The following is a 27,310-nucleotide window of genomic DNA, read 5'->3' on the forward strand; positions in this document are numbered from 1 at the left end:
GTTGCTGTTGGCGAACAGCGTGACACGAGTTAAAGGGGTGATAGAATGATGATATAGGGTATTTTGTGCTGGTCCTTAAGGTCTCTGAATATGGTGTGTAACATTGGTTGGGCTGAAAATGGCATATGTGCTGTTCTATGCGCCCTAATGCAAGCCTGGTTAAAAGCCCTAGAATGAAACGAGAGGTTTTCTTCCTTTTATGATATGCTCATGAATATTTAGATGAACTGCATGCTGATTGGTTGGTTTACAACGAGCGAAGCTCCGGAGCAAAGACGCAAACATGGCCGACAGCACTCACTGAAACAGCCCAGGTGGAAATACTATGGAGACATAGGTGTTGAACAGCATATTTGTGCCTGAATCAGAGGAAGAATCTGAAATAGAGGAGCAATCAGTCGCCCATAGATTGGAAATGACTACTTCAGAGTGGTAAGTTTTGTCATTTACTTGAGTTTGCCATACGTAGCCCAGTTAGCTAGCTGTAATACTAGTGCAATACTCGCACGTTAGTGTCGTAGACTAAGCTAAACATTGTATTAGGTTCGTTTTTAGCATTGTAAGCAACAGAAGTTATTAATTTGCACACAAACAAATGTTTTACAACTCTTACCCTTGTGCAATTTTTGTCAAGATGTCCAGTTAGAAGCTAGCTGAAAAGTTCGTAGCCAGTTCAGGCTATGCTGTAGTGAAAGGAGTGCTGCTTGCAAGGAAAGTACTCGTTTTAGTCAGTAAGTATATTCTCCTGCTGAATAGGTCATCTGATTAGGAGTTACAGTGATGGCCAAAAGTATTGGCACCCATGCTAAAGTTGACTGAAAAGAGGAATATAAAATCATCTTTTGGAAATTGATCTTAATGCCTTAAGTGAAAAATGAGGAAATATCTAACCTTTAAGGACACCAATTTTCTTAGTGAATGAATAATGTATCATAAATAAATAAATGTTCTTCCTTAAAATACAGGGGTCATAAGTATTCCCACCCCTATGTTAAATTCCCATAGAAACAGGCAGATTTTTTTTATTTTTAAAGGCCAGTTATTTCATGGATCCAGAATACTGTGCATCCTGATAAAGTTACCTTGGCCTTTGGAATTAAAATAGCCCACATCATCACATACCCTTCACCATACCTAGAGATTGGCATGAGTGTTATTTCCAGTTAGCCTATTAGCTGGTTTGATTTGCATTGAGCTCAATGAGCATCAAACCAGCTAATAGGCTAACTGAAAATAACACCCATGCCAATCTCTAGGTATGGTGAAGGGTATGTGATGATGTGGGGCTATTTTAATTCCAAAAGCCAAGGTAACTTTATCAGGATGCACAGTATGGATCCATGAAATAACTGGCCTTTAAAAATAAAAATATGCCTGTCTCTATGGGACTTTAACATAGGGGTGGGAGTACTTATGACCCCTGTATTTTAAGGAAGAACATTTATTTATTTATGATACATTATTCATTCACTAAGAAAATTGGTGTCCTTAAAGGTTAGATATTTCCTCATTTTTCTCTTAAGGCATTAAGATCAATTTCCAAAAGATGATTTTATATTCCTCTTTTCAGTCAACTTTAGCATGGGTGCCAATACTTTTGGCCATCACTGTACATACATTATTGTAGTGGTAATATGCGATCTTACAACAGGACGTCCAGTTAGCTGGGCAGGAGCTCTGTGCAGTTCGTAGGCTATATGGCTGAAGTGAAACGAGTAGCCTACTGCTCCGTCAATGAAAATATTGCGTTTGTGTCAGTAAGTCTAATGTACTCGTGTAATTACTATCCTGCTGATTAAGTCATCTGATTATTGAGATTTTTACCTTCTTTCCATGTAGTAATGTATGATCCTACAACAGGACGTCCAGTTAGCTGGGCTGGAGCTCTGTGCAGTTTGTAGCCTATGGCTGAAGTAAAACGAGGTCAACGAAAATATTACTAGGCCTACTCTCTTTTTGTCAATTCAAAAACACTTTTATTCATCCCCAAGGGGCAATTTACATAGTACCATGGAGTAGAGTATAATAATCAAAAATCCTATAAATATCACTGTTTAAAATACAGTAGATACAGTCAGTAGGTCTAATGTAATCTTGTAACTATCCTGCTGACATCTGATTGAGATTATTACCTTCTTTCCATGTAGCCTAATATGTGATCTTACAACTCTGGTAACTAAAACTCGAGACATTTACTTAAGCTACTTTGTGCTTCCTGCTCATTCAAAATTACGAAATAACAGCAGGGAAATTATGTTTGTTTTTACAGGTTATGAAAAGAATGGCCCAGGTTCCTGAGGAGCTGACCTGAATGACCATCATGGCTTCGATCCGTTGTGCCTCTATATTTATTCTTTGCAAAATGCAATGAATATTTACAGAGCTGACCATGGTCGTTTGAGAATCAGAGGGATGGAAAGGTGAGTACAATCTGATACAAGTGTTAGCAGTTACAGTATATAAATACAATATTTTTAACCAATACACATTCATTATTGGTTCAGCATATTGCAAAAACACAGTTTGATCAACACCACAAAATGACAAATTTTATTTATTTTTTTCAACAATCGTCCAGTGATACTCTAATGTAAAAGATTGAAAAATAAATAGTAAAAAAAACCTGTTCTCGTTGCAGGCAATGAAGTGACTTGGCCTACAGGTCTTTTGTGAGCAGTATCTGGGGTTTCCTTAGAAGAAGCGTCCGTGTCATGATCCCCTCGTGTGTGGTGCTACGCATATGGAGGGAGCGTCCGGATACTTCAGGGCAGTACGTTGGATTCAGACCCCTTGTCGACTGAACCGTGACTCATGTCTGTCAAGCTGAGCACACAAGTTCTAGGGCACAGGAATCCGCTGGACGGCATCCCAATAAGGAAGAGGGTCTTTGATGATCTCGAAGAGGACAAGAAAGAGGACTTATATTGGATACTGTAATACAGTGCATTGTGGGCTGTATACTGTACAATAAACAAATTGTATGGCCCTGAACATTGTGCTTTGTTTACAGTACTGATGATGATTTTGACACCAGTAGCATCAGGTCTAAGACTAAGTTCTTTTTAGTGCCTATACTGTTGCACATTTTGATTTGTTGTTTGTAATAAAAAAAAGTGTATATATATATATATATATATATATATATATATATATACAAATTGTTTGGCAAGTCATAGTTTCTCCTTGGCTGTCTTCTGTTGTAGGGACTCAGCATTCTCATTGAAGTGCATGGCTGCAAGATAAAACCTAAACCAAACAACAGAAATGTTGTAACACAAGTGAAAGTCACTTTTGCATGCACACACCAAGCTGTTAACTCACAGCAATAGCATTTGCTAATATTCTAAGCCCCGCAAGATGCCACAGTTGGAGCATCTGTTTGGCATGCTGCGTTTGTCATGTTGTCGTTCTTGTAATGTTCTAAAATAAGAATGTGCAAATAAATCCATTGTATCTAGACAACACGGTTTTCAACATATCGACTAGATATTATTTGAATTGATAACGTTGAAGTTGTTTCTACTTCTGACGTCAAAAACGTATGTGGGTTATATTACAGCTTAGCAACCAAACCCGTGTTACTCAGCTTCAGTTAGATCTTGCTGAGAACATAACCTGTCAGAGATCTCGACAAACATGCATAGTAAAATGTAGGTTAACATGACAACACAGGTTTTATCCGAATGACACACAGGAAAATTAAATAGCCTTGCCAATGAGCTAAATCACATTGTACTTGCTAGATACATGTTAGCATGGCTAATAACTGCTTAGCGACAAAAAAATATTTACAGCATGCGGTTGTGATGACCTTACGGTTGGAACAGCCCCTCGTTTCAGTAACAGCAGCTTAGCAAATCCTGCTTTAAACTGTCCAAGGTTTTGAAAACTGCCTTCGGTGAAATGTTTTGCTAATTAATAACGGAGTGTCGAACTTTGCAGGGATCTTCTGGTAGAAAAACATTATCCATGCCCCTCGAACTTTTGAATCCTTGGGGAGACTATGGAAAGTCTCCGCTTTCTTTGTAGCCTAAGTTTCAGCCTGGAACACTGCATTTACGACCGTGGCTCATTTTCGATATCCTTGAAGAACTGTCTGCTTTATAATTCCTGTGGAAGTAAACGAGCAGGCAGCTAAACTAGTGTTTGTCTCATCTTCACTCTCCATTCACGTTCCTGGGCTCAGAGCACCAGTGGGCTGGTCTGTATGTAAATTTTGAGGCGTGACAAATGTACAGGCCAGAGCCAAATAAGGTACCACCCCAGACTTTGCATAAACTCGGAGCTTCGTTTGGATTCGCCCGTTTTATGGCAGGAGTTTCGAATTGTGAGATTTGCATAGGAAGGAGGTGTCGATGGGGTTTTGAAGTTCTCTGTATGTCCATTTCACCTACTGAACTATCGCTATTCATCTATGACAAGGTAAACTCGGTTTTGCATTCTATGACCCCTTTAAGCTTTTTTTAAGTTGGCAGAAGTTTGAACTAGCCAACTAGCTCGCATGGGACTCATAGCGCTGTCCTATTGCGTGCAGAGGGAATTTGAAAGACCGATTATCCCGCCCCTCGGACTGAGCACTGCCAACGGTGAGTGCCCAGGCCCTACATTTTAATGTGTCTGGCTCGTCAGGCTACTGTATTGGTGCTTTGCAGGTCGAAATGAGTGCCTGTCACCTTAAGGCCGTGACGGCCCATGAGGCTTGCTTGATTCTCACGATTTTAAAGGAATTATCCGGAGTAAAATGCACTTTAGATCAATTTACGGATGATTGGGAGTAGATACGTTGAGTTGACATCCAAATCATGTCATTCGGATGTGTTTTGAGAAAGTTCTTTAGTTAGTCCAGTATTTCTTTCGAAATTGAAATGAAGTTGTATGGACTGGACTAAAAAAAAAAACGGCGACGAAATTGTGAATTTCCAGAGCGTGTTACTCCACACTCAGCAATCGACTCCTATGGACTTTCCCCTTAAGATGGCAACAAAGATGGCAACATTTCCGGAAAGGTGCTAGCTTGATGAAATTTATTCTGGACTCTCTATCCGACCACATAAAGACCTCGGAATACTTCGGTTTGGCTTTAGGGACCCTCTACTCACTACCACGTAAGTGTAATGTTGTTTGGAACTGTAGAAGAGGTATAAAAATAGCGTTTTGTAGCGGCGAAATGACATGCCCTTGTCACTTCCAGGCTAACGAGTTTTGACTAAAAACGGTAACATCGAACTTTCTCAAAACACATCCAAATGACATGATTTGGATGTCAACTCAACGTATGTACTCCCAATCATCCGTAAATTAATCTAAAGTGCATTTTACTCCAGATAATTCCTTTAAGCGCTAACTTAGTAGCGTTGTTGTGCATCGTGCATAAGGATATGTGGATGAAATTGAATTATGTTTTCCGTGTCATTTGATAAAATAAATGCTCAAAAGCCTAACAACTCGAAGAAAATCTTTCTTAGATTATAGGAGATACGTGTCTTGCATCATTTCATTTGGAATTACAAACTATCTCCAGCTGTAAATGCTTGTACAGTAGCCTATCCTATTACTCAAATTCAATTAAACCCACCAATAGGCTACACCTTAGTTTCACAGCCTAGGTATGTTAGCAACACAGGGCTTGAAAGCATTGACTGTATAACAAACAAAAAACGAAACAATGCGTGGAATTTATCTGGGAATAGGCTACTGAAGGTCGGGGCTAGCTACCTCACTGGTGTGTTTAATTTGGTTCCTTGATTAACATAATACAGGCTACGTTTTTTGCACAAAATTGCCTCTGCTAATAAACATAAACACAAACAAACAAACGTGATCTCCTGTGGAATCCCTGACTGCGGCTTCAACTACTACTATTTGTTGACATCAAACCTGAACGAACGGCAGCTGTTCCTGAAGTTCACTTGCGTGTTTTTTAAAAAACATTTATTAGGATACTTTTTTGCCGCAGCGCTTTGAATTCCAGGAGCGGCGCTGCGCCGCTGCTGAATACATTGTAAGGGAAACACTGATCGATCCTGTCTAGTATCATTAAAAAGAAAACATTGATCAAGCTTTACAAAAATATACAGCAGTAGGAGTTTGTCAGACTTGGCCCTTTATGTACAATAGTAGAGGGTCCCAGTGTGTTCATTACAACACTGGTTTCCATAATATTATTAATTCCCTTGCTCCGTTAAAAAACAGAACTGTTTCTTTTTCCATTTCCGCCTCTTGGTTCCCCCCCAATCTTCTGCCAGTAAAGGCAACTCTGAGCCACTGTTCTCTCTACTTAACAATATCACCCAACCCCAGGACTCTCTCCCCCTCACTTGTACACAACCTCCTTCTGCAACTCCTTAATGTCCTTTTTTATTGCAAAAATCCAGAATATCCACCAGCACCTTGGAACAATTCCTCACCTCAGCATCTCAGCCGACTCTCACCCATCCACATACTCATTCTCCTCCTTCCAGCTCCCCACTCTCTCAGAAATCACAGAACTCATTTGGAAATCCAAACCATCCACTTGTCAACTTGACCCCCTCCCCACACAACTTGTTAAAGCCTGCCTCCCCTCCCTTGTCCCCTTCATCTCTGCTATCATTCACTCCTCTCTCACCACTGGAACTGTACCTACATCCTTCAAAACTGCTGCCATTACCCCAATTTTGAAAAAAACCTGGTGCCGACCCCTCCAACTTCCACAACTTCCGTCCTATATCCAATCTACCCTTCATCTTCAAAATCCTTGAAAAAACAGTTGCCTCCCAACACCATTCTCACCTATCCCATAATAACCTGTATGAACAGTTCTAGTCCGGTTTCCACCCACTCCACAGCACTGAAACAGCACTTATTAAAATCACCAACAACCTCCTTATGATTCTGGACTCGTCACCGTCCTCATCCTCCTCAACCTGAGTGCAGCCTTTGATACCATTTGTCACACCACCCTCCTCAACAGGCTGTCTTCCATTGGCATCACCCACACTCCGTTAGACTGGTTCACATCTTACCTCTCTGGCCGCACTCAGTTCATTCAACTTAAAGGAACACGCCACCCAATGTCAGTATTAATATATGTTCTTACCTTAACTTTCACAAGTTGAGTCATACCTGTCCGGTGTCGGTACGTGCACTCAAACGCTCTGGCTTGTGGCGCGAATGTGTTAGCATGTTGCTATGTTAGCGGGCCCAGACGTAGCCGTAGAAGGGAGGAAGATAGCATTAATCAAACACATCCACGTTTTCCCTACTTAAAACAGTTGCACGAGTAGTTGATAAAAATGTGTAAGGTCACACAACATGAAACGTGGCGATTTTCCAAGCGAATAAACAGGAGAACTACAATGTGTGGCGCAATAGCACTTGGGAGTACTTGACCTAGCGTAGTAATATTAATTAACACCTAATTGTAGATCCTATCCACCACAGAGTTTAGAATCCATGCTTGATCAACCCCTCAGCCTCCCCCTCCCCTCTGAGCGAGAGAGAGGCACACACACTGATGGGCTATTATTTCAACCATAACTGCATAGCAAAATGTATCATCAATCCGCACCAAAGTTTTTTTTACCAATTTTCAAAACCGCACCTGCCCACCATCCGCTGGTTGTTTTAATGTATTTGGGTGATGCGGTGCTTCTGACGTGAGGCTAGAAAGCTCTTGCCTGTTCTAGAAAGACTGATCCAATGCAGCAAATATATTAAAAGGCTAAAGTCCTACATTGGCTATGTTGTAGCCTATACCCAGAATATCAGCAGCAAACTAAGTCTCTGTCTCGCAAAACAGTCAATAAAATAAAGCAATTTACAAAAGATTCACTACAAAAATGCTGATGTGGTACATGAAAATGTATCTAAAAATGTGGAGAATGCAATGCAATCAAGCATTTTGGACGATGTGGAGAGACAAGCCGGCAGCAAATTAAATGCTCGAGAGAGAAAAAGATGCTGTTTTAAAATGAAGCTGCAGCAAGCAGGTGATATTTAGACATTTATTTCACAAAATCCAAGACTAAGAACAGACAGACTATGTAACTGGACACATTGAGGCCAAAAATATCGAGAAGGGAATGTTGAAGACGAAGGAGTGAATAGTGGCAAGAGGCAAGCCGAAGGCTGCTGACAAGGGCCCGACGCTATTGTAAAGCAATTTACAAAAGATTCACTAAACACAAATGCTGATGTGGTACATGAAAATGTAGCTAAAAATGTGGAGAATGCAATCAAGCATTTTGGAAGATATATTGGCACAAGCTGGCAGAATAGGCAACAGGCCGATATGTGTTTTATTTGGACTGTTTTGCGAGACTGAGTTTGCTGCTGATATTCTGGGGATAGGCTACAACATAGCCAATGTAGGACTTTAGCCTTTTAATATATTTGCTGCATTGCATCAGTCTTTCTAGAAAATCAAAAAGGTGGACAGTACAGACAACATGAAACACAAAAGAATAGGGGGGATGGATGATTCACAGGAGTTTGTTAAGTGCAGTGATTGCTGAGGGTACAAAACTTTTCTTAAAGTGCGCTCTTTTGCAGTCCAGGGCTCTGTATCTGCGGCCAGATGGGAGTAGGGTGAAGAACCGGTTCAGGGGATGGTCAGGGCTGCTTACTATGGTAATGCGGTGCAAAGTGGGTGGCTTTGTCATTTGCATCAGTGAGGCTGGGGGTGGGAAGCTGTATTATCTTGGATGCTAAGTGTGAGATTTTAATGAGTTTGTTCTTGCTGGTGACATTTAGTATGGTGAAGAAACAGGGGGAGCAGTAGAGTAGAAGGGGTTGGATGATGCTTTTGTAGAGTAGCAGAAGGAGATTGGGGGCAACATACAGTGATCTTAGTTTGCGTATTGCATACAGTCTCTGTTGTGCACGTTTCTGTGTGATGGTGACATGTTCATTGAAGTTAAGTTTATTGTCAATGGTGAGACCAAGATATTTGAAAGTGCTGACTTGTGCAACTGGTTGGCCATGGATGGTGATGTGAGTGAGTCCAGGGGGTGATTTTGATGTATGAATGACCAGTTCTTTTGTCTTGTCAATGTTAAGTTGGAGGTAGTTATCAGAGCACCATATTGCAAAATCTGTGATGGACTGTTGGTAGGCTGTGATGGAACTGTTGTCTGTAAGTAGTCCTACTATGGCTGTGTCATCTGCATATTTGTAGTAAGTGGTGTTGGGTAGTGAACTCTGGCAGTCATTTGTGTAAAGTGTGTACAAGAAGGGACTGAGTACGCAACTTTGGGGGTGTGATGTCCCTATTTTCACTGTCTGTGGCCGGTTGCTGAGAAAATTGTTTATCCAGTGGATGAGGGGAGGGGTGACATTCAGGTGCTGTAGTTTCTTGATGAGTTGATGGCGCTGGATTGTATTGAATGCGGAGCTGAAGTCAACAAACAGAACTGAGGCTAAGTTATGGGGAGTCTGGAGGTGGTGAAGGAGGGAGTGGAGAAGGCATGCCACTGCGTTCTCTGTCCCCCTTTTCGGCCGGTATGCAAATTGGTATGGGTCCAGTTGTGTGCTGATAGTAGGTAAGATGAGTTGTAGTATGATTTTCTCCATGCATTTCATGATTATTGGAGTGAGTGCGACTGGACGGAAGTGGTTAGGCTCTGAGGGACGTGGCTTCTTGGGTACAGGTGTGATGGTTGATGTTTTCTAGAGGGTGGGTAAATTGTTGCTGTCCTGTAGGATTCCCAGAAGATGGAGTGGAAGATGGGGGAGAGCTCCATTGCGCAGCACTTCAGCACCTTTGCCGGGATGCCGTCTGGCCCTAATGCCTTGCCAACTTTGCACCTGGCCAACTGCTGCTGCACATCCTCCTCTGTGAAGGGCGGGTGGTGAGGTTCATGGAAGGGGAGGGTTCTGAGAAGTTCCTCACAGGTGGGGGTGTGGTCATGGATGTCGAACCGGTTGAAGAAATTATTCAGGGTGTTTGCAAGATGAAGAGGGTCCGAACTTGGTTGGTGATGGTGGTTATGTTCTTGACCTGTAAGTTTCTTGATTCTCTGGAATGCTTGTTTTGTGTTCATGTTGCTAAACTCCTGCTCCAGTTTGTTTTTATATTGCATTTTGGCTCTGATGATGTCATTCTTTATTTGTCTGTTGAGTATTTTGAGAGTGGCCCAGTCCTTATTCCTGAATGCTGTCCGTTTTTCTTGAAGTGCATGTTTTATGTGGGGGGTAATCCAGGGTTTGGAGTTGGGGTATCTTTTGACAGTTCTGGTGGGGATGGTGGTGTGGATACAGAACTTGATGAAGTCAGTGATGGTGGATACCCTCTCGTCCAGGGTGCCCTGAAAAATACCCCAGTCTGTGCAGGCTAGAGAGCCCTGTAATTGCTCAATAGCGTCCTCCGATTAGAGGGTGACGCTGTGGGTTGTTGGTTTGATCAAGCATGGATTCTAAACTCTGGTGGATAGGATCTACAATTAGGTGCGCTTGTTGTACAACTTTCGTTGGCCCTATAACCGCGATAGCATGGACAGTTAGCTTGTTTACAGTTGATTCCATTGTTGCGAAGCCTGCCTCCAGGCTCAACCGTCGTCCTACTATCGTTGTTATAGTTACCATTCATAAGCATTGAAATGGAACGGCGATTAAACTTTTTTTATTATTTTTTTTTTATTCATAGGTGTCCCGTTATTCAGAATTAAAAGCCACCCCGCCAGCCAATCATAAAATAGTATTTTCTTCTCTCCGGGTGATAAATATAATATATATAATGGGTCATTCTATAATTCAGGGTACATTTCCCATCTCCATGATAAAGATTTAGTTATTATCAAAAAAATAATCAATTTTGAACAATTATGCTAATAAAAAACACCCTTTCACCAATAACAATGTTTTATATTTATTTTAGACCCAATTTATCCACAACATTAATTAAATTACTTCTACACCCCATATTATTGACTGTCTCCGACTACAGAGTCATGCATTTAACTTGACTAAACATGATTAATTTACTAACTAAGGGGTTAGGTGCCTTGCTCAAGGGCACTTCAGCCGTGGCCTACCGGTCGGGGTTCGAACCAGCAACCCTCCGGTTACAAGTCTGAAGCGCTAACCAGTAGGCCACGGCTGCCCCCTTATTGCTTTATTGGAGTGAAACTCTCACTCAATTGTTAAAAAACAATAATATGATTAAAAGCCATGAAATTCTGGTTTTATACATATCATGCAGTAACTAGTTTGAGGTTAGGATGTGGACCTAAGCTAGCCTGGCGGGCCATCCTATATCATTGAAATGTATAGTCTGGAATCGAACCATTCACCTCGCTTAATCCAAGGGGCGGGCAGAGAATTGTCTTTCAAACTGCCTAGGCATGCAATAGGCCAGCGCCACGACCATATCCGTTATCCGGGTCGGCAAAACGGCAAATACATCCTTCTTCGAAAGGAATGACTTAAGTGCATTGTGTTGCTCAACTTTCAAAGAAAAGCACAAGTCCAACTCCTCCAAAGTTGACGCCAACGCCGATTCAAACAACCACTCTTCGTTCGCCATAGCCACCTTTCTTGTTGTTCACCGTAGCAGGACTGTCGTTATCCTGTTAAGCCCGCCTTAAGACTCTCTAACAAAAATAGAGCTGTGATTGGATGACGCCCACGGCGTCAGCCAATAGAAATCCCTATGGTTTGATACTAGACGTACAGGCTGAGCAAATTAATTTGCCGCCGCTAGGGTGCGTCTAGATTTCTAGGCTAGACCCAAGCCACAAAATGATGGGAAATGTCAACTCTGTTAATTCTGTGTTAATTCTGCATAGATTAATGATAACAGAGTTGACAATGATGTGCTGTCAACTCTGTGTTCAGGTATGAAGGTATGAATTAAGTGGATGTTATGGACACATGTGTGTCTGAACACCATTGCAACCTCCATCGTTCCAGCCCTGCACGTCCTGGGGTTTGCCTATTTATTGCTCTTATGGCTGTTGGGACAAAGCTCTTACTGAGACAAACCTTTCTGCATATGGGTAGTTTGTGAAGGGTTAGTGGAGTGGGTGGTCTGGGTCTCGAGTTATTATAGTGGGTGGAATGGGTCCAGAGTGATTATAGTTGCCTTGCAGATTAGGGATGAGATGATTTGAAGGGGGGAATAGCAATGAATTCACTGGCTTGATTGGTTGTCATGACCTCTTGTCATGCGAATGAAACTTGATGGTTAGTCCACATAGGCTTACCTTTGCACAACATTAGCACTGCAGAGTTTGCATGCCTCCTATAATGTCTGATATTTCCCTATCTGCTATGCGCTTTGGGTTTTTTTTAACAGTAACTTACACTTGAAGAACCAGTACTAAATATCAGTGCTGGCATCATAGGAATGTTTAGTCCTGCTATTTAACCTGTTGCATTAAACAAGCAATGCAAAGTGTTTAAAACTATTGTACCAACTGGACATTCACAATTTTCTTTCAAGGTCCCTACATTAAATGACCGGCAAAGAGTGAGGTCATTCTATGAGCAAAGTGTCTCTTGCATGAACTGTGGAAGCACTGAGCTTATCCATGTGAGCTTAGGATCTTGCTTTTTTTTTTTTTTTATTAGCAAAATTGATTTAGCCACATTGTGGAATTAGCTTTAGTTAGACTTTAGACTTTGGCTGCCTTTTAAATTAGGGCCCCGAGGCTCACTCAAGTCTCAATCTGATTTTTCCCCCTTGACATATCAATGTCCTAATGCAGCTCAAGGACTTATGAATATGGTTTGTGAACACTGTATTTCCTCCTTGCTTACAGTACTGTCTATGTCCTGTCCACTCTGTTCTTAGGCTCTCTAGGCAGAAAAAGAGGATTGTTGCCACTGTGATGGAGTATTGCCCCTTACTTGACTCTTGCAACATGACTACTGATGACTGGGCCACCATTGCAAAAGACATTGAGGTACTTTTTAGGGTAGCATAATGTTGGTATTCTTCGGGAGAGCATAATGGTGGCATTAGTTCAAGTTCAAGTATTCTTCTTGTATTCTTCTAAATTCTTGTGCTCAAGAGCCAGTGTGTGTGTGTGTGTGGGGGGGTGAATGGGCTGTGTGGGAAGGGGGATGAGGAAATGGTTTGTGTGTGTGTGTGTGTGTGTGTGGGGGGGGTGATGAAATGGTGTTTGTGTGTGGGGGTGGGTATGGTGTGTGTTTGGGGGGATTATTAAGTAAGTTGGGAGTTTATAAGTTGGGAGTTTTTTGTAAGTTTTCATTTGTGATTATTTTTTTAGTGGCAACCAGAGTTTGGTGTAATGCGTTACAAAGTAATCGTTACTGGACTCACATTACATTTGTCAGTAACGAGTAACGTGTTACTGTTCTAAATTCAGTAATTACACTACAGTTACTAGCAGTGTGTGAGCAAAGATTACTATATTCTCCTAATAATAATAAAAAAAAAAAGATTGATTGGCCAGCCGATAAACCAGGCCGAATCAGGCTATGAAAGTTGAGCATTAGCCTTTTTGCGCAGCCTACAAAATTATATTTCTAGGTCGTTTTACAGTAAGATACGCCTATTAGTGATAGATAAGAGGTAAAGGAATGTGTTCTTGGTGAAATTAGAAAATGCATCATTTTGTGATTTTCGACCCCCGCTGCATTCAACTCGCTATATCTCGAAATGGATTTCCGCGACTCAAAACTCATTTTGTCGTGGGACACCCCAAATGTATAATGTTCTACATAAAATAGGCATTAGCCTTTTTGCGCAGCCTACAAAATTATATTTCTAGGTCGTTTTACAGTAAGATACGCCTATTAGTGATAGATAAGAATTCTGTATCTGTCCTTTCCACCTGATGACCCCTTGGTTTCAGCACGGATCTCGGATTGCCTCTCAGACATAACTACATGGATGAAGGCACACCACCTCCAGCTGAACCTCGACTCGACTACTGCAATGCCCTCCTGACAGGTCTCCCAGCCTGCGCAGTGAAACCACTTCAGATGATCCAGAACGCGGCGGCGCGTCTGGTCTACAACCAACCCAAAAGGGCACATGTTACCCCGCTGCTCATCCAGCTACACTGGCTACCTATGGCGGCCCGCATCAAATTCAAGGCTCTAACGCTTGCCTACAAAGTAGTCTCCGGTTCTGCTCCCACCTACTTGAATGCCCTCATACAGACATATCGCTACCTCCAGACCGCTGCGCTCCTCAGACGAACGACGTCTAGCTCTACCACCGGTACGCTCAAGCCAATCCAAACTTTTCTCATCTGCAAACGTTGGTGGAACACACTGCCAGCTCCTACAAGGGCAGAGACATCCTTCTCCATTTTCAGAAAACTCCTGAAGACCCAGCTCTTTAGAGAACATCTCCTCTCATAGCAACACTTACAACAAGTCTTACTGATCCTAGCACTCACCAGTCGTCTCAAACTGACAAGTAACTGTTAAAAACAGCACTCACTGATGCACTTATTCTTACTGTACTCTAATGTTTTTAAATTGTCCTAAAATTGTTGAGAACTGCTCTAAAACTTAAACTGTTTACTATGTTGTTAGTCGCTTTGGCTAAAAAGCGTCAGCCAAATGTAATGTAATGTAATGTAAGATAAGAGGTAAAGGAATGTGTTCTTGGTGAAATTAGAAAATGCATCATTTTGTGATTTTCGACCCCCGCTGCATTCAACTCGCTATATCTCGAAATGGATTTCCGCGACTCAAAACTCATTTTGTCGCGGGACACCACATTATACATTAACATTAATGTATAATGTATAATGTTCTACATAAAATGACTAGGGCTGTCAATCGCTTAAAAATGTATCCTAATTAATTACATACTCTGTGATTTAATTTATCTAAATTAATCGCATGCATCCATTTTTGCTATGAACATATCTTAAAAACAAGTTTGGCAGAGGAGTGAATCAATGAACAGCCAAACCAACATTATAGACTTTAAAGTTCAACATGTCCCTTTGGGTCAGGCATCAGCATAGTTCCTGTTGTCAGATTATTAGCATGATAAATGCAAATGACTGAAGTTACCACTCACTGTCAATGACATACAGTACATGTATGAGTACCTAATGAGTACCTAACACCAAGGTAATGTGTGGAATACCACCTATGATTCATCCTTTTTTTGGCCATTCAAACATGTAGATTTTTATTCACATAATTTTTAGGTTGTTGCCTTTTCTATCCAGTAGGTGGCAGTCCAGGATAAGAAATAGCAAATAAACTGAATAGTAGGAACAAAGAAATTAAAGCAGCATAGCCTACAAGTGCAAACAGAAATGTAATGTGTGAAGTTATTGGAATGGAAATAAATGTAACCACCTTCTACATACTTTTGAAGACATTTTGTTTCAAGTGTGCAACAAATGTAGTCAATTTATTAAGGGAGTTTGTCGGTCAGTTAGTCGGTCATAGGGTAGGCTCAACAAAACGTTACCAAAGTTAGCTGGCGTAACTCCGGATTGTTTTGCATTGAGGTGCTACTTGACGAACTCCTCAAGTAAGTGTCCTCCTAAGTGTATGTAAGTGTAAAGGGGAATTAAAGGGTCATCACTGTTTTTTTGGGGCATGACGTGCTGACGTCATCGATATGCAAATTAGTCGTCATCTAGCAATTTTTTTGGAGCTGGCTTTAGCTACTTTCCATTTGAAATAGTTGCCAACACTGTGTCCGGGGTGTAGAGACGTGTATGCCATCTGTAAACCTTGCATACGTCCCTCGGTTCCGACACTGCAATATGTGGACGACATTAGCATTCAATTATTAGGCTATTTAAAATTCCATGTGATGTGATGTGTGCATAATAAGCCTTTTGTTTTAGTTAGTTTTGCATTGTTCATTGTTGCCTTTAGCTTGTACTTGTTGAAAATTGATCCCTTTGGCAGGTGAACTCTTATTTAACAGGTCCAACTTTGTCCATTTATTCATATCCTGCACTAAAAAAAGTAAAAGATTCTTGAACACTACAGTACATGGCTGCTCTGAAATCATTGGTTGGTATATTGTACCATTATATACTAAGTCATGGAAATTCAGGTTTTTTGTCAGGAAAAGTCAGGGAAAAGTCATGGAATTTTACATTTGACTTAGAGTGGGAACCCTGAATTGAGTGTGGCTACTGTATATCAGGCTAAGAAGCCAGTGCAGTGTTTGAATTAGTTTTGTCAAAATGAATGTTGTGTTGGCATGAATGTGTTTGTTTTGTATTTATATTCTAGAAACACTATGAGAAGTTTGATGGCTTTGTGATCCTGCATGGCACTGACACTATGGCCTATACAGCATCAGCTCTGTCCTTCATGTGTGAGAATTTGGGCAAGCCAGTTATCCTCACAGGCTCACAGGTGACAATTTCTTCTAGACCACACTGACAAGAAGACTCGATTGTGACCCCTTTATGTATGAATTATAACTTTTTAAAATCAAAAGTACATCATTGTAATATGTTAAACTTGGATTCCAAATTATTTGAATCTTTTACTCTGACCTAAACAGGAGTAGACAAGTGCTTATTATTTTGATATCTGCTATTTTGAATTACAAAGCACTTTCCTTTACATAGCTTTGTGATATGTTTGTTTTACCCATTGCAACACTATTTATATCCATCTGCACCTATTAAAACATATTCAAATAAAATGTAAAAATATGTCAAATGGGTCATTCCGTGTGAAATCACCCAATTTCAGCGCAATTTGGCAGGTGACCCTCTCCGAAAAAATCTGAAAAAAATCACAGGTGTTTGTAGACCAAATCCATGCATAGATCTTAAATAGTATATCTGTATAACTAATCGTTGCAAAACTACAGCACTTTGAAACTTCAAGTCATTTTAAGCATTGTGGTGAACAATCCTTTTTGTTCAACTTCCAGCATTATTGGCTCTTTTGGTATTTCACACACATTAGCTTCTTATTCAAAAAGTATGTGACACAAATTCATCAGATTTTTTTCCTACTCATGTATGTATTATAAGGTCCTGTCCATGCATTAACTTTGGTTGTTATAATTTTAATATTTTCAGAGCATTTTTTAAAAATTGGGCTTGATTTTCAAAAAGCCTGTTTTCATCTTCTCATTTCACCACGTGGACAGTTAACAGGATTTTTTACAATTTTACCATATATCATTCTGTATGTGAGGATCATCTGCCCAAAAGTTATTCCAAAAATAATTCAGTGGAAATGCATGGATTCCACTTTCTTCCAGTAGCAGCAACTGGAATCCATGCATTTCCACAGAATTATTTTTGGAATCTGATCGCTTATCATACCTGTTCATTCTTACTCGTCGCTCGACTTATCGTGACTAAATTCAAGGTGGCTGCAAACGCTAAACTTCGTGAAGATACTGTCTGTATAAATCGTCTTGTAAGTAAACTACCAGTGTTTTTTCAAAGTTCTCAATGTCTCGTTTTAAATGTCAGGGCCCTCGAAAGTCTACCAATGAAGTGTGGAGATACATTGAGCCTCGTAAATGGTGTAAAACAGTGATTTATTTGCATGGCTAGCCCGATGCCGAAGCACCACTATTGAAAAAGCTGTTGGTAGCATCGGCTAACTAGCGCCAGATTTTGGAGTGCAGGGGACAAGCCGAGATGGGCTATGAGACACGTTCACACTCGGTATCATGTTTCAACACACTTTATGTCAATATCACACCGGAATTCTCCTTTAATACAATGGAAGTCAATGGAAGAGCAAGAGAGTCACTTGTTTGCTGCACATATCCAATCTAAACACACAGTTTATGGTTCATAGTTGAATTGGTCCAAATAATTATTGCAACATGAACAACATACTACTCATACATAAATCTTATTTAGAGAAAATAAACTGATCAAGTAAATTATACACACATAACACTGACTGGTCATCATACATGCAGCAAGAGGATTTAGCATAATTACCATCTTTGTAATGAGTTTTCTACACCAGCTTCAACCTATCAGTGCCAATGTGAGCACTTTAATAATTTCTAGCCAGCTGGTTAGGCAAAGTCTATATCCATCGTCATATGCTTGGGATGCAGTCCTCTGTGATACATAGACAAAGAGCATCAAGATGGAGATCAGTGCTTTGTCTCCATGTGATCTGGGAAAGAAGTTGGAACATATTCAAGAAACAATGGGTTTCTAAAATTCAGTTCATCAAGTTCATTCAGTTCATTCAGTTCTTCACTTGATGAAGATGACCATGTGTGTTTCCATCACAAGTATTCCTAACAAGGTTTGAGGACTTGTGGATCCAAGAGGCATTTGTAAAAAGATGATAAATCTTTAGTATTGATTTTTCTGCATTTGACAATGCACTGAATTTTAGAAACCATACCATAAACTGTGTGTTTAGATTGGATATGTGCAGCAAACAAGTGACTCGTCATACTCTTCCATTGACTTCCATTGTATTGAAAGAGGACCACATGTGGTGCAAAGTGGTACTGCAGATAAAGTACAAATTCAGTGGATTTATAGACAATATTTGTAAAAAATCTTATCTCAATGAAGAAACTCAGCAACAAGCCCAAATTTTGGGCAGATGATCCTCACATACAGAATGATATATGGTAAAATTTTAAAAAATCCTGTTAACTGTCCACGTGGTGAAATGAGAAGATGAAAACGGGCTTTTTGAAAATCAAGCCCAATTTAATAAAAATGCTCTGACAATATGATAATGTTAACAACCAAAGTTAATGCATGGACATGACCTTATAATCCATACATGAGTGGGAAACAAATCTGATGAATTTGTGTCACATACTTTTTGAATGACAAGCCCTCAAAGGTGGTGATGTTTTTTCACATAATGAATTTATAGCCATTTTCAGAGCTTTGCAGATGGGGAATTACACAAGATACACCTGATTTGATTGGATTGTTTAATTCAACAGGAAAATGTACTTCTATTCACATAGTTTTACTAATGTGTGTGAAATACCAAAAGAGCCAATAATGTTGGAAGTTGAACAAAAAGGATTGTTCACCACGATGCTTAAAATTACTTGAAACTTCAAAGGGCTGTAGTTTTGGAACCATTAGTGATACAGATATACTATTTAAGATTTATGCATAGGTTTGGTCTACAAACACCTGTGATTTTTTTCAGATTTTTTGGGAGAGGGTGACCTGCCAGCCACTGGGTGATTTGACACGGAATGACCCAAATTTATCCTAATATATAATCATTGTCCACTCTTAACTGGGCTTTTAAGGTTCCCATATATGAGATGAGAAATGATGGTAGAGACAACCTGCTGGGAGCACTTTTGATTGCAGGACACTTTGTTATCCCAGAGGTGAGTGACACCACTATAGTGTACATTTTTCACTAACGTGAATTTTAAATTATATTCAGCTTAAGTAGGAGGAAACTGAGACATACAGCAGAGGGAAACTATTATCTGTTTTGTATACTTTGCTGCATGTTAAAGTGTTGTTGTCAATACATCTGCTTCTACTCAAACTTTCATTGACTATCCTTTTCTTTCCTTCCCATCCCTTTCTTTGCAAGGTTTGTCTATACTTCCATCACAATCTGTACCGAGGAAACCGTGTCACAAAAGTGGATGCTGGGAGTTTTAACGCTTTTAACTCTCCAAATCTTGCTCCATTGGCCACTGAAGAAGTGGACATAAAAAGTAATACTTTTAGCACAGGAACATCTGTTTTCAGACAAAAACATGTAGGCCCACAGTGGTTCTGCAATTCCAAATGAACAATTACAAGTTGTCTGGCAATATTTCTGCATACTCTGTAGGTCTCAAGGTGTTTTGCAGCATTTCCTTGCATTTTTATGGATTGATAAGAATAAAAATCAACTGATGTAACAAATGGAGATTAATACAACCTAGTGGAATATTTTCAAAACTGCATTTTGTGAAAGTTAAATGTTATTCTGTATTTAGAACCATATAGAAAATTTGAATAGCATTCTAAGCCGTTCTTGTAACAAAGCTTACCTGTATAATTTCAATGTGTTATCTCTTTGACAACTACAGTCAACTGGGACACTGTCTGGCGGGCCAACACTACAGCCAAGTTCACGGTCAACACTCAGATGAATCGCAATGTCGGCCTCTTGCGTCTGTTTCCTGGCATTACGGCAGAGACGGTACATGGCAAATTATTCACTATTCTTTCCCATCCGCTGTTGATCATTGGTTCCATTATTCTTTCTCCTCCACTGTTGATCGTTGATTCTTAAAATGTTAAAAGGTGCTCTAAGCGATGTTTAGGCTGCAGGAATGACGGTCTTAGACTACAACATGAACTTGACGTCAAACTCATTTCATCACTCTCTCACATTCATTATTCAAAATTCGACGCGATTCCGACTATTCAACGACCGTTGCCCATCTCTAACACACACACATGCACGCACGCAAGAACACACACACACTCACACGCATGCACACAGGACGCAGTGTGCATTCAGCACGCAGGATACTATGCATCCTGATACCCTGAAGTTCCCATGGCCTTTGGAATTAAAATAGCCCGACATCATCACATACCCTTCACCATACCTAGAGATTGGCATGGTTTTATTTCAGTTATCCTATTAGCTGGTTTGATTTGCATTGAGCTCAATGAGCGTATATATATATATATATATATATATATATATATATATAAAAAAACCATGCCAATCTCTAGGTATGGTGAAGGGTTTTACCATTTATATGACATCATTATGGTCCTCACACATTAAAGGATAATTCCGGTGTGATTTTGACCTAAAGTGTCTTGAAACATGATACCGAGTGTGAACGTATGTCTCATAGCTCACCTCAGCTTGTCCCCTGCACTCAGAAATCTGGCGCTAGTTAGCAGTGTTTCGTTGTGGTACCTCGGGCATCGGCCTAGCCATGCAAATAAATCACTGTTTTACACCATTTACGAGGCTCAAAGTAGCTCCATACTTCCGAGGGCCTTGACATTTAAAACTAGACATGGAGTCAGGGGTCAGATTCCAAAAATAATTCTGTGGAAATGCATGGATTCCAGTTGCTGCTACTGGAAGCAACTGAATCCATGCTTTTACACTGAATTATTTTTGGAATCTGAGCCTTTATCATACCTGTTCATTAGGTTGCTTTCGCCGAATTTATCGTGACTAAATTCAAGATGGCGTTGAACGGTAAAATTCCTTAAGGTACTGTCTGTATAAATCGTCTTGCAAATAAACTACAAGTGCTTTTTCAAAGTTCTCCATGTCTCGTTTTAAATGTCAAGGCCCTCGGAAGTCTACCAATGAAGTATGGAGCTACTTTGAGCCTCGTAAATGGTGTAAAACAGTGATTTATTTGCATGGCTAGGCCGATGCCCGAGGCACCACAACAAAACACTGTTGGTAGCATTGGCTAACTAGCAGCAGATTTCTGAGTGCAGGGGACAAGCCGAGGTGAGCTATGAGACATACGTTCACACTCACTATCATGTTTCAACACACTTTAGGTCAATATCACACCGGAATTCTCCTTTAAGTGCAGGATACTTATTGAGCCTCTGAATAAATACTGACACAGTTGCAGTTACCTTGTGATGTGTGAGCATTTGGCTATAGCCTCCTCTCTGGCACCAAAGGGGTAAACTGCCAGTGCCCTCCGCTCTTTTCGATACATGGTCTTAACAAAGTAGCAATACAACATTTATGTACACACAAAACAGCTAAAATACATCATCAAGATAATATTATTGGCCAACTTACTACAAATGTCCGATGGTTCCGCTCACACACTGCCCCAATGAGGAGGTCATAATCCGAAGGACAGAGCTACAGAAATGGGATCTCTAGTCATGAAATGTGCCCAAAACACACGCTTTTAATAAAAGCTGAACAATACTCGCCCTTCCGCAGACCCTTGGTTGACCCCTGCCAGGTGGCAGATATTTGGTAAGAGTCAATTACATACCCCCTCCTGCCACAGGCATTGTATTTGGCCATGCCAGGCAGGGCTTGGTGGTTACTCAATTACAGCCAGCTTTTCTGCTACTTCATGGATAACCTGTAGAAATGAAAAGAAAAGTAACAGACACAGAAAACAGGCACAGGATTCCTCCAACACAATCCAACAGCTGAAATGACTCGGTTCATAGTTCTCCAAGATCTGGCTATGGTAACGCGCCTCTCTTCCAAACATGAAAAACTAGGATGAGAACTCCGTTGAAAAATGTTTTTTGAGGCCCCACACTTCCAGCACTATGCCCTGGCCAACCAGCTCCACTTCATCCACAAATGGCTACACCCCACCCCCTCAGACAACACCTGGTTAGACCTAGAACAAACAATCTGTAAAGAAATTAAAATCTCAGATCTCCCTTTCTGCAGTCAGTCGGTCAAAAAACATCCATCCTTCAAAGCCCCAACAATTTCAGCTACTCTGACAGCCTGGTGGAGATTCTACCACATCACTGATTCACCTATAGCACCATCAATTCGCCCGATTTGGAATAACCCAGATTTCACCGTCAATAAAAAAACTTAACTTTCACACATGGATGGGAAAGGGCATCACTCACCTTCAACACATTCTTCAAGACAATAATCTGGCCTCATTTTCCTGTTTGGTCCAGAAGCCGCGGCATCGAGTAAACACTTCTTACAATACCTGCAAATTAAATCATCTATCCTAGGAAAATTAACATCCAGACAGCTAACCTTGACATTCCCCACCAATCTCAGAGCTGCTTAATATTCCCTCTCCCAAAAAATACTCTCCCAAATTTACAAAATTATATCTCGTTCAGAAAAAACAATTGGCCTGCCATATCACAAATGGGAATCAGACTTATCAATTACTCCCCGGTGCCGACTTCTGGACCAAAATGTGCAAAAACATCTACCTCATGACAAAGAATAGTAATCTACAACTAATACAATACAAGGTTCTTCACAGATTCCACTTCACTGCACATAAATTGGCTAAAATGGGGTTTGGCTCGGATCTTTGCACTCACTGCACACAAAATAACCCAGATACATACATTCATGCGGTTTGGCATTGCACTCCAATCAACCACTTCTGGGTGAGTGTCACAAAATCTCTCTCTTCCATCTTTGGCTGTCACATCCCAGCATCCCCTTCCATATGCATACTTGGTGATACATCCACAGTCAATTTAAGCAACTCCTGCAATAAAACACTGCTGGTAGCGCTGACTATCGCCAAGAAAACAATCCTCATGAACTGGAAATCTAAGAAAAAGCTCACATCACTCATTGGAAAAACTTGTTAACAGACTATATATCATTAGAAAACCTATCAACTACAAACTTAATCAATACTCAGGATACAACCTCTCCTTGGTACCCCTTTATCACCTACTTACAGTCCTGACCCTCTTTGCCTGAGTTCCATCTCCGCACCATCATAACACACTTCATCAACAGATACACATATCATCGAACACTGGGCAGGGGAGGGTAGCTGGAACTATTATTGTTATTATTATTATTATTATTAGTAGTAGTAGTAGTAATATAAATAGCATCCCCTTCTTTCCCTCCCCCTTTTATTTACATTCTCTGATAACTTTACTAATTTCACTCTTTTTCTCTGCCTCTCCCATCGTTATTCTGACGGGGCCCCATTGGATGGCTTGGGAGACTCGGTCCTGGCGGGTCGCTGTGTGGTTTTGGCATTGGTTGGGTCCTGTGGGTTATCTATTGGCCCTGGGCCCCCGGTGTGCACCCTCCTCATACGCTCATGCTCACGCCTTGTCCTGGAAGCACACAGCACGCTTTACTCTCTTTTAATTGCACTACATGTTAGGTGACATACATAAACAAAAACTACAAAACAGGCTAGGGTAAGAGTGGAGTGCAGGTAGATGCCTCATCAGGTGTCTATCTGCATGCCTCACTTATTTTAATGCACACATTGAGGAGGCATACATCTTACACAGGGTAAGTGTGGTGTGCATGGGGAAATCATGACAGATATTCACCATGCATGCCCACTTCTTTTAATGCTACACTCTAGATAGACCCCTCAACCTAGCCATTCACATACTGTACATATTTAGGTCAAGAGGGGCGTGTTGGGTAAAGGTCTGGGGGCGAGGTGTGGTTGGTCGTGGTAGTAGGGGATGTGTGCATATGCTGGGGGCCTGGGGCGATGGGTGGCACGCAGGTCCTCCCCTCTGTCAGCTCGTCGCAGTATAACTGCGGGGGCTGGGTGGAACTGTGGCCATTAATGGGTGCCCAGGTTGGCAATCAGTCAGGCAATCAACCAGGCAATCAGTTATTCCTATTATTATACTTATCATTAATAGAATAATTACAACTCCTCCCCTCCCTCTCTATGTTCCAGCTTCTCTCCTCCTGGCCCAACAGCAAGCCAGCCTTATACATATGCACACACACACACACACACACACACACACACACACACACACACACACACACACACACACACACACATACACATCCTCACATACTCACTACCCCTCACCCCCATCCCCACCCCCCATCCCAACACCACCTCATTCACACTCTCAGAGCTACCATCCGCACCCCCATCCCCCTTCTTTTCATTCCGGTCATCAATTTCATCCCTGATAATCATATCTGTAATCATCCTGGACGCAAATCATCCTTAGCCTTTCTGTTATTAATGTTATGTTGTGTTATGTTTGTGGAAGCCAAGTCAATGTGATGTCTTGTTAAGTTACAGTATGTGTTTATGTAATGTACATCTGTTTGTCGTATGTAGTATTCATGTGCATGTCGTAGTGTTGCATTTTCTGTAATGTCAATGATGTTTGCAAAAAAAAAAAAAAAAAAAAAAAAATGTTTTTTGGTTCACAGTACGAAGAGTGTAGACTTGTTGCCCACCAGCTTTGTGAGAGCTCTGCAAGAAAAAAAAGTGGTTGAACACATTACTAAAGAAAATGAGATTACTTGACAAACTATGCCATCAATACCTCTGTATAGTCCCATTCATCCTTTCCACCAGACCAATTATCTGGGGATGGTATGGGGAACAGAAGCTTCTGTGTATGTCAAGCTTCTTACACAGTGAAAAGTTGATCTGTAATAAAATATAAAAGAACACATCAGTAAGTAACAGTGTTTTAAAATGAAAAGCTTGATGACAGGACTTATTTGCTGAATTTGACAAGAAACACATGTGCAGGAGTTTGCACACTGTCTCATAACTAAGCAATGGTGACAAGCTACTGCACAAACCTTATTAACAAATCCTCTCCTCCAATCCGTTAGGAGCCCTTTGGGTGCTCCAAAGGTATAGAAACCAATTCAAAATGCAGGCAGTCACTTCCCTCACACTTTTGGATGTAAGTGGGTATGCCTGGGCCCACTTAGTAAAGTAGTCCACCATTACACAGATATACCTGTGGCCACTTTAATGGGCTTCAGTCTTCCCACCAAATCTCAAAAGGCTCTAAAACAGGGGTCTTAAACTCAACTTACCTGGGGGCCGCTGGAGTTAGAGTCTAGGTGTGGATGGGCGTATTCCATAAAAAAGGGTTTCAAGTATTAAAAAAAAGTACAACCGATCCAATCTTCTCAATCTTTAATAATAACAAGTCAGAACAAGCAGAACATGAACGGTTCTTCAGAACGTAGGTTTCTCTTACTTCTTCCTACTCCTTGCTGCCAGAGACTTGGCAGCGCTTCCTCTCACACAGCTGAGCTAAATTTGGCTTGAGGGAGAAAGCAACTGAGACGCTTTGTATGCGGAGTATGGCTTTAAGATGCTCATCTTTAAGTTTGGACCTGAACTTTGATTTATTAAAGTTCATTGTGGAAAAGAGCTTTTCACAAACATAGGTGCTGCCAAAGAGGCACATGATCCACTTGAACATCCTGGAAAGCTCAGAGAAGGTGGGGGGCAATTCTCTCAAAAATTGTCCAAGCTTGTTTGTTTTTCCACTCACCTCCCTGAACTTGGCTTTAAGTTCAGAATTGCAATGCAGGTCAATTACTGTATTTTCCGGAGTATAAGTCGCATCAGTCAAAAAATGCCTCATGAAGAGAAAAAACACATATATAAATCATACATTTATTTAGACATTTATTTCACAAAATTCAAGACCAAGAATCAACAGACTATGCAACTGGACACATAGAGGCCAAAAAGATTGAGAATTCTACCAGGAATGCTAATGAAGACAAGGAGTGAATGGTGGCAAGCTGAAGGAAGGAGGTGGGCCCGACAGTAATTGTAAAGCAGTTTACAAAAGATTCACTGAACAAAAATGCTGATGTGGTAGGCTACATGAAAAGTTAGCTAAAAATGTAGAGAATGCAATGAAATCAAGCATTTTTAGTTGGGTCATCTATAGCAGTTCCGAGACCGTGGAGAGCGAAGGTTCGTTTCTCACTAGATTTGTCATCTATAAAGGTTAAAGAAAAAAATTAGCCGGGGTGCCCCTTACAAAAATGTGGGGAAATTTTGTGAGAGCCCTATATCCAAAATGGCTGCCGTAAGCCAATGCTGGAAATGAAATTTGTAATAGTTTTGTCCACAGTGCTGCATTACACATGGTTTCTGAGACTATTTGGGTCAAGAAATTCATAAATGATGTAGATTTATTGATTTGACCTATTTTTGACCTTCAAATTCAAGATGGCCGCCAATTTTTGGCTCTTTAAATGTCAATGTTTCAAAATCGTCATCGAGTTGTAATATTAGGCTCAAATGGAAGCTCTGCTCAAACTAATTATTTATTTGAAATAACTAAAAAGACTCTCCATCTGAATCTGTTGAATCTCCACACTGACTCATTACATTACATTACATTTGGCAGACGCTTTTTTAGCCAAAGCGCTTTTGGACTTGGATTTGAACACTGGAGACTCAAACCTGGACTCGGACTTGATGCACAGTGACTTGACTACAACACTGGCAATATCCATAATACCATATGAGTCAGTCTGGACTAGCCTAGCTCCCCCCACTTAGCTCTGCCTGAAAGCAGGAAGGCCCGCAGCGTTTACACTTGCGTGCATGGCGGGGAGTGTAAGTAGCCAGTTTAACATCCAAAGACAGTCATTGTAGGTCACTTCTCAATAATTAATAACATAGAGTTAATAACTTAATAATAATTACAGTGAGTCGTTTGAGACGGGAAACCAAAAATAAATAGGCGGTCAATAGTCAAATGTATCGTCGATTAAATAAATTGCCGTCAACTAATTTTCATGGTTGATTAGGTCGACTAAGTCAACTAATCGCGGCAGCACTACTATCTGGCCTAAATGACACAGGGGTCATTCCATGTCAGTTCAACCAGGGCCCACGCACTTAGGTCTCAAAAAATTCTGAAAAAATTAGCAGGTGTACCTATGTTACCCAGGAGACACACTGTAAAATTACTCTTATGAAAGA

At 40.8% G+C, this 27,310-nt stretch overlaps 1 protein-coding gene across 4 annotated transcripts in view; it reads left to right on the forward strand.

The window, feature by feature from the left end:
• The window catches only part of aspg (asparaginase homolog (S. cerevisiae)), a 62,041-nt gene that overhangs the window by 9,677 nt on the left and 25,054 nt on the right, over positions 1-27,310 (forward strand). For all 4 annotated transcript variants that reach the window (XR_007192545.1, XM_048235657.1, XM_048235637.1 and 1 more), the window contains 5 exons: positions 12,773-12,884; positions 16,171-16,296; positions 19,166-19,249; positions 19,465-19,591; positions 19,952-20,064. Coding sequence is in view for 3 of the 4 variants with exons in the window: in XM_048235657.1 (XP_048091614.1) it covers positions 12,773-12,884; positions 16,171-16,296; positions 19,166-19,249; positions 19,465-19,591; positions 19,952-20,064 (562 nt within the window). In the remaining variant the exon portion in view is untranslated. The remainder of the gene's footprint in view (positions 1-12,772; positions 12,885-16,170; positions 16,297-19,165; positions 19,250-19,464; positions 19,592-19,951; positions 20,065-27,310) is intronic.

Source organism: Alosa alosa, chromosome 2 (assembly GCF_017589495.1).
Source record: "Alosa alosa isolate M-15738 ecotype Scorff River chromosome 2, AALO_Geno_1.1, whole genome shotgun sequence".
NCBI lineage: Eukaryota > Metazoa > Chordata > Actinopteri > Clupeiformes > Clupeidae > Alosa > Alosa alosa.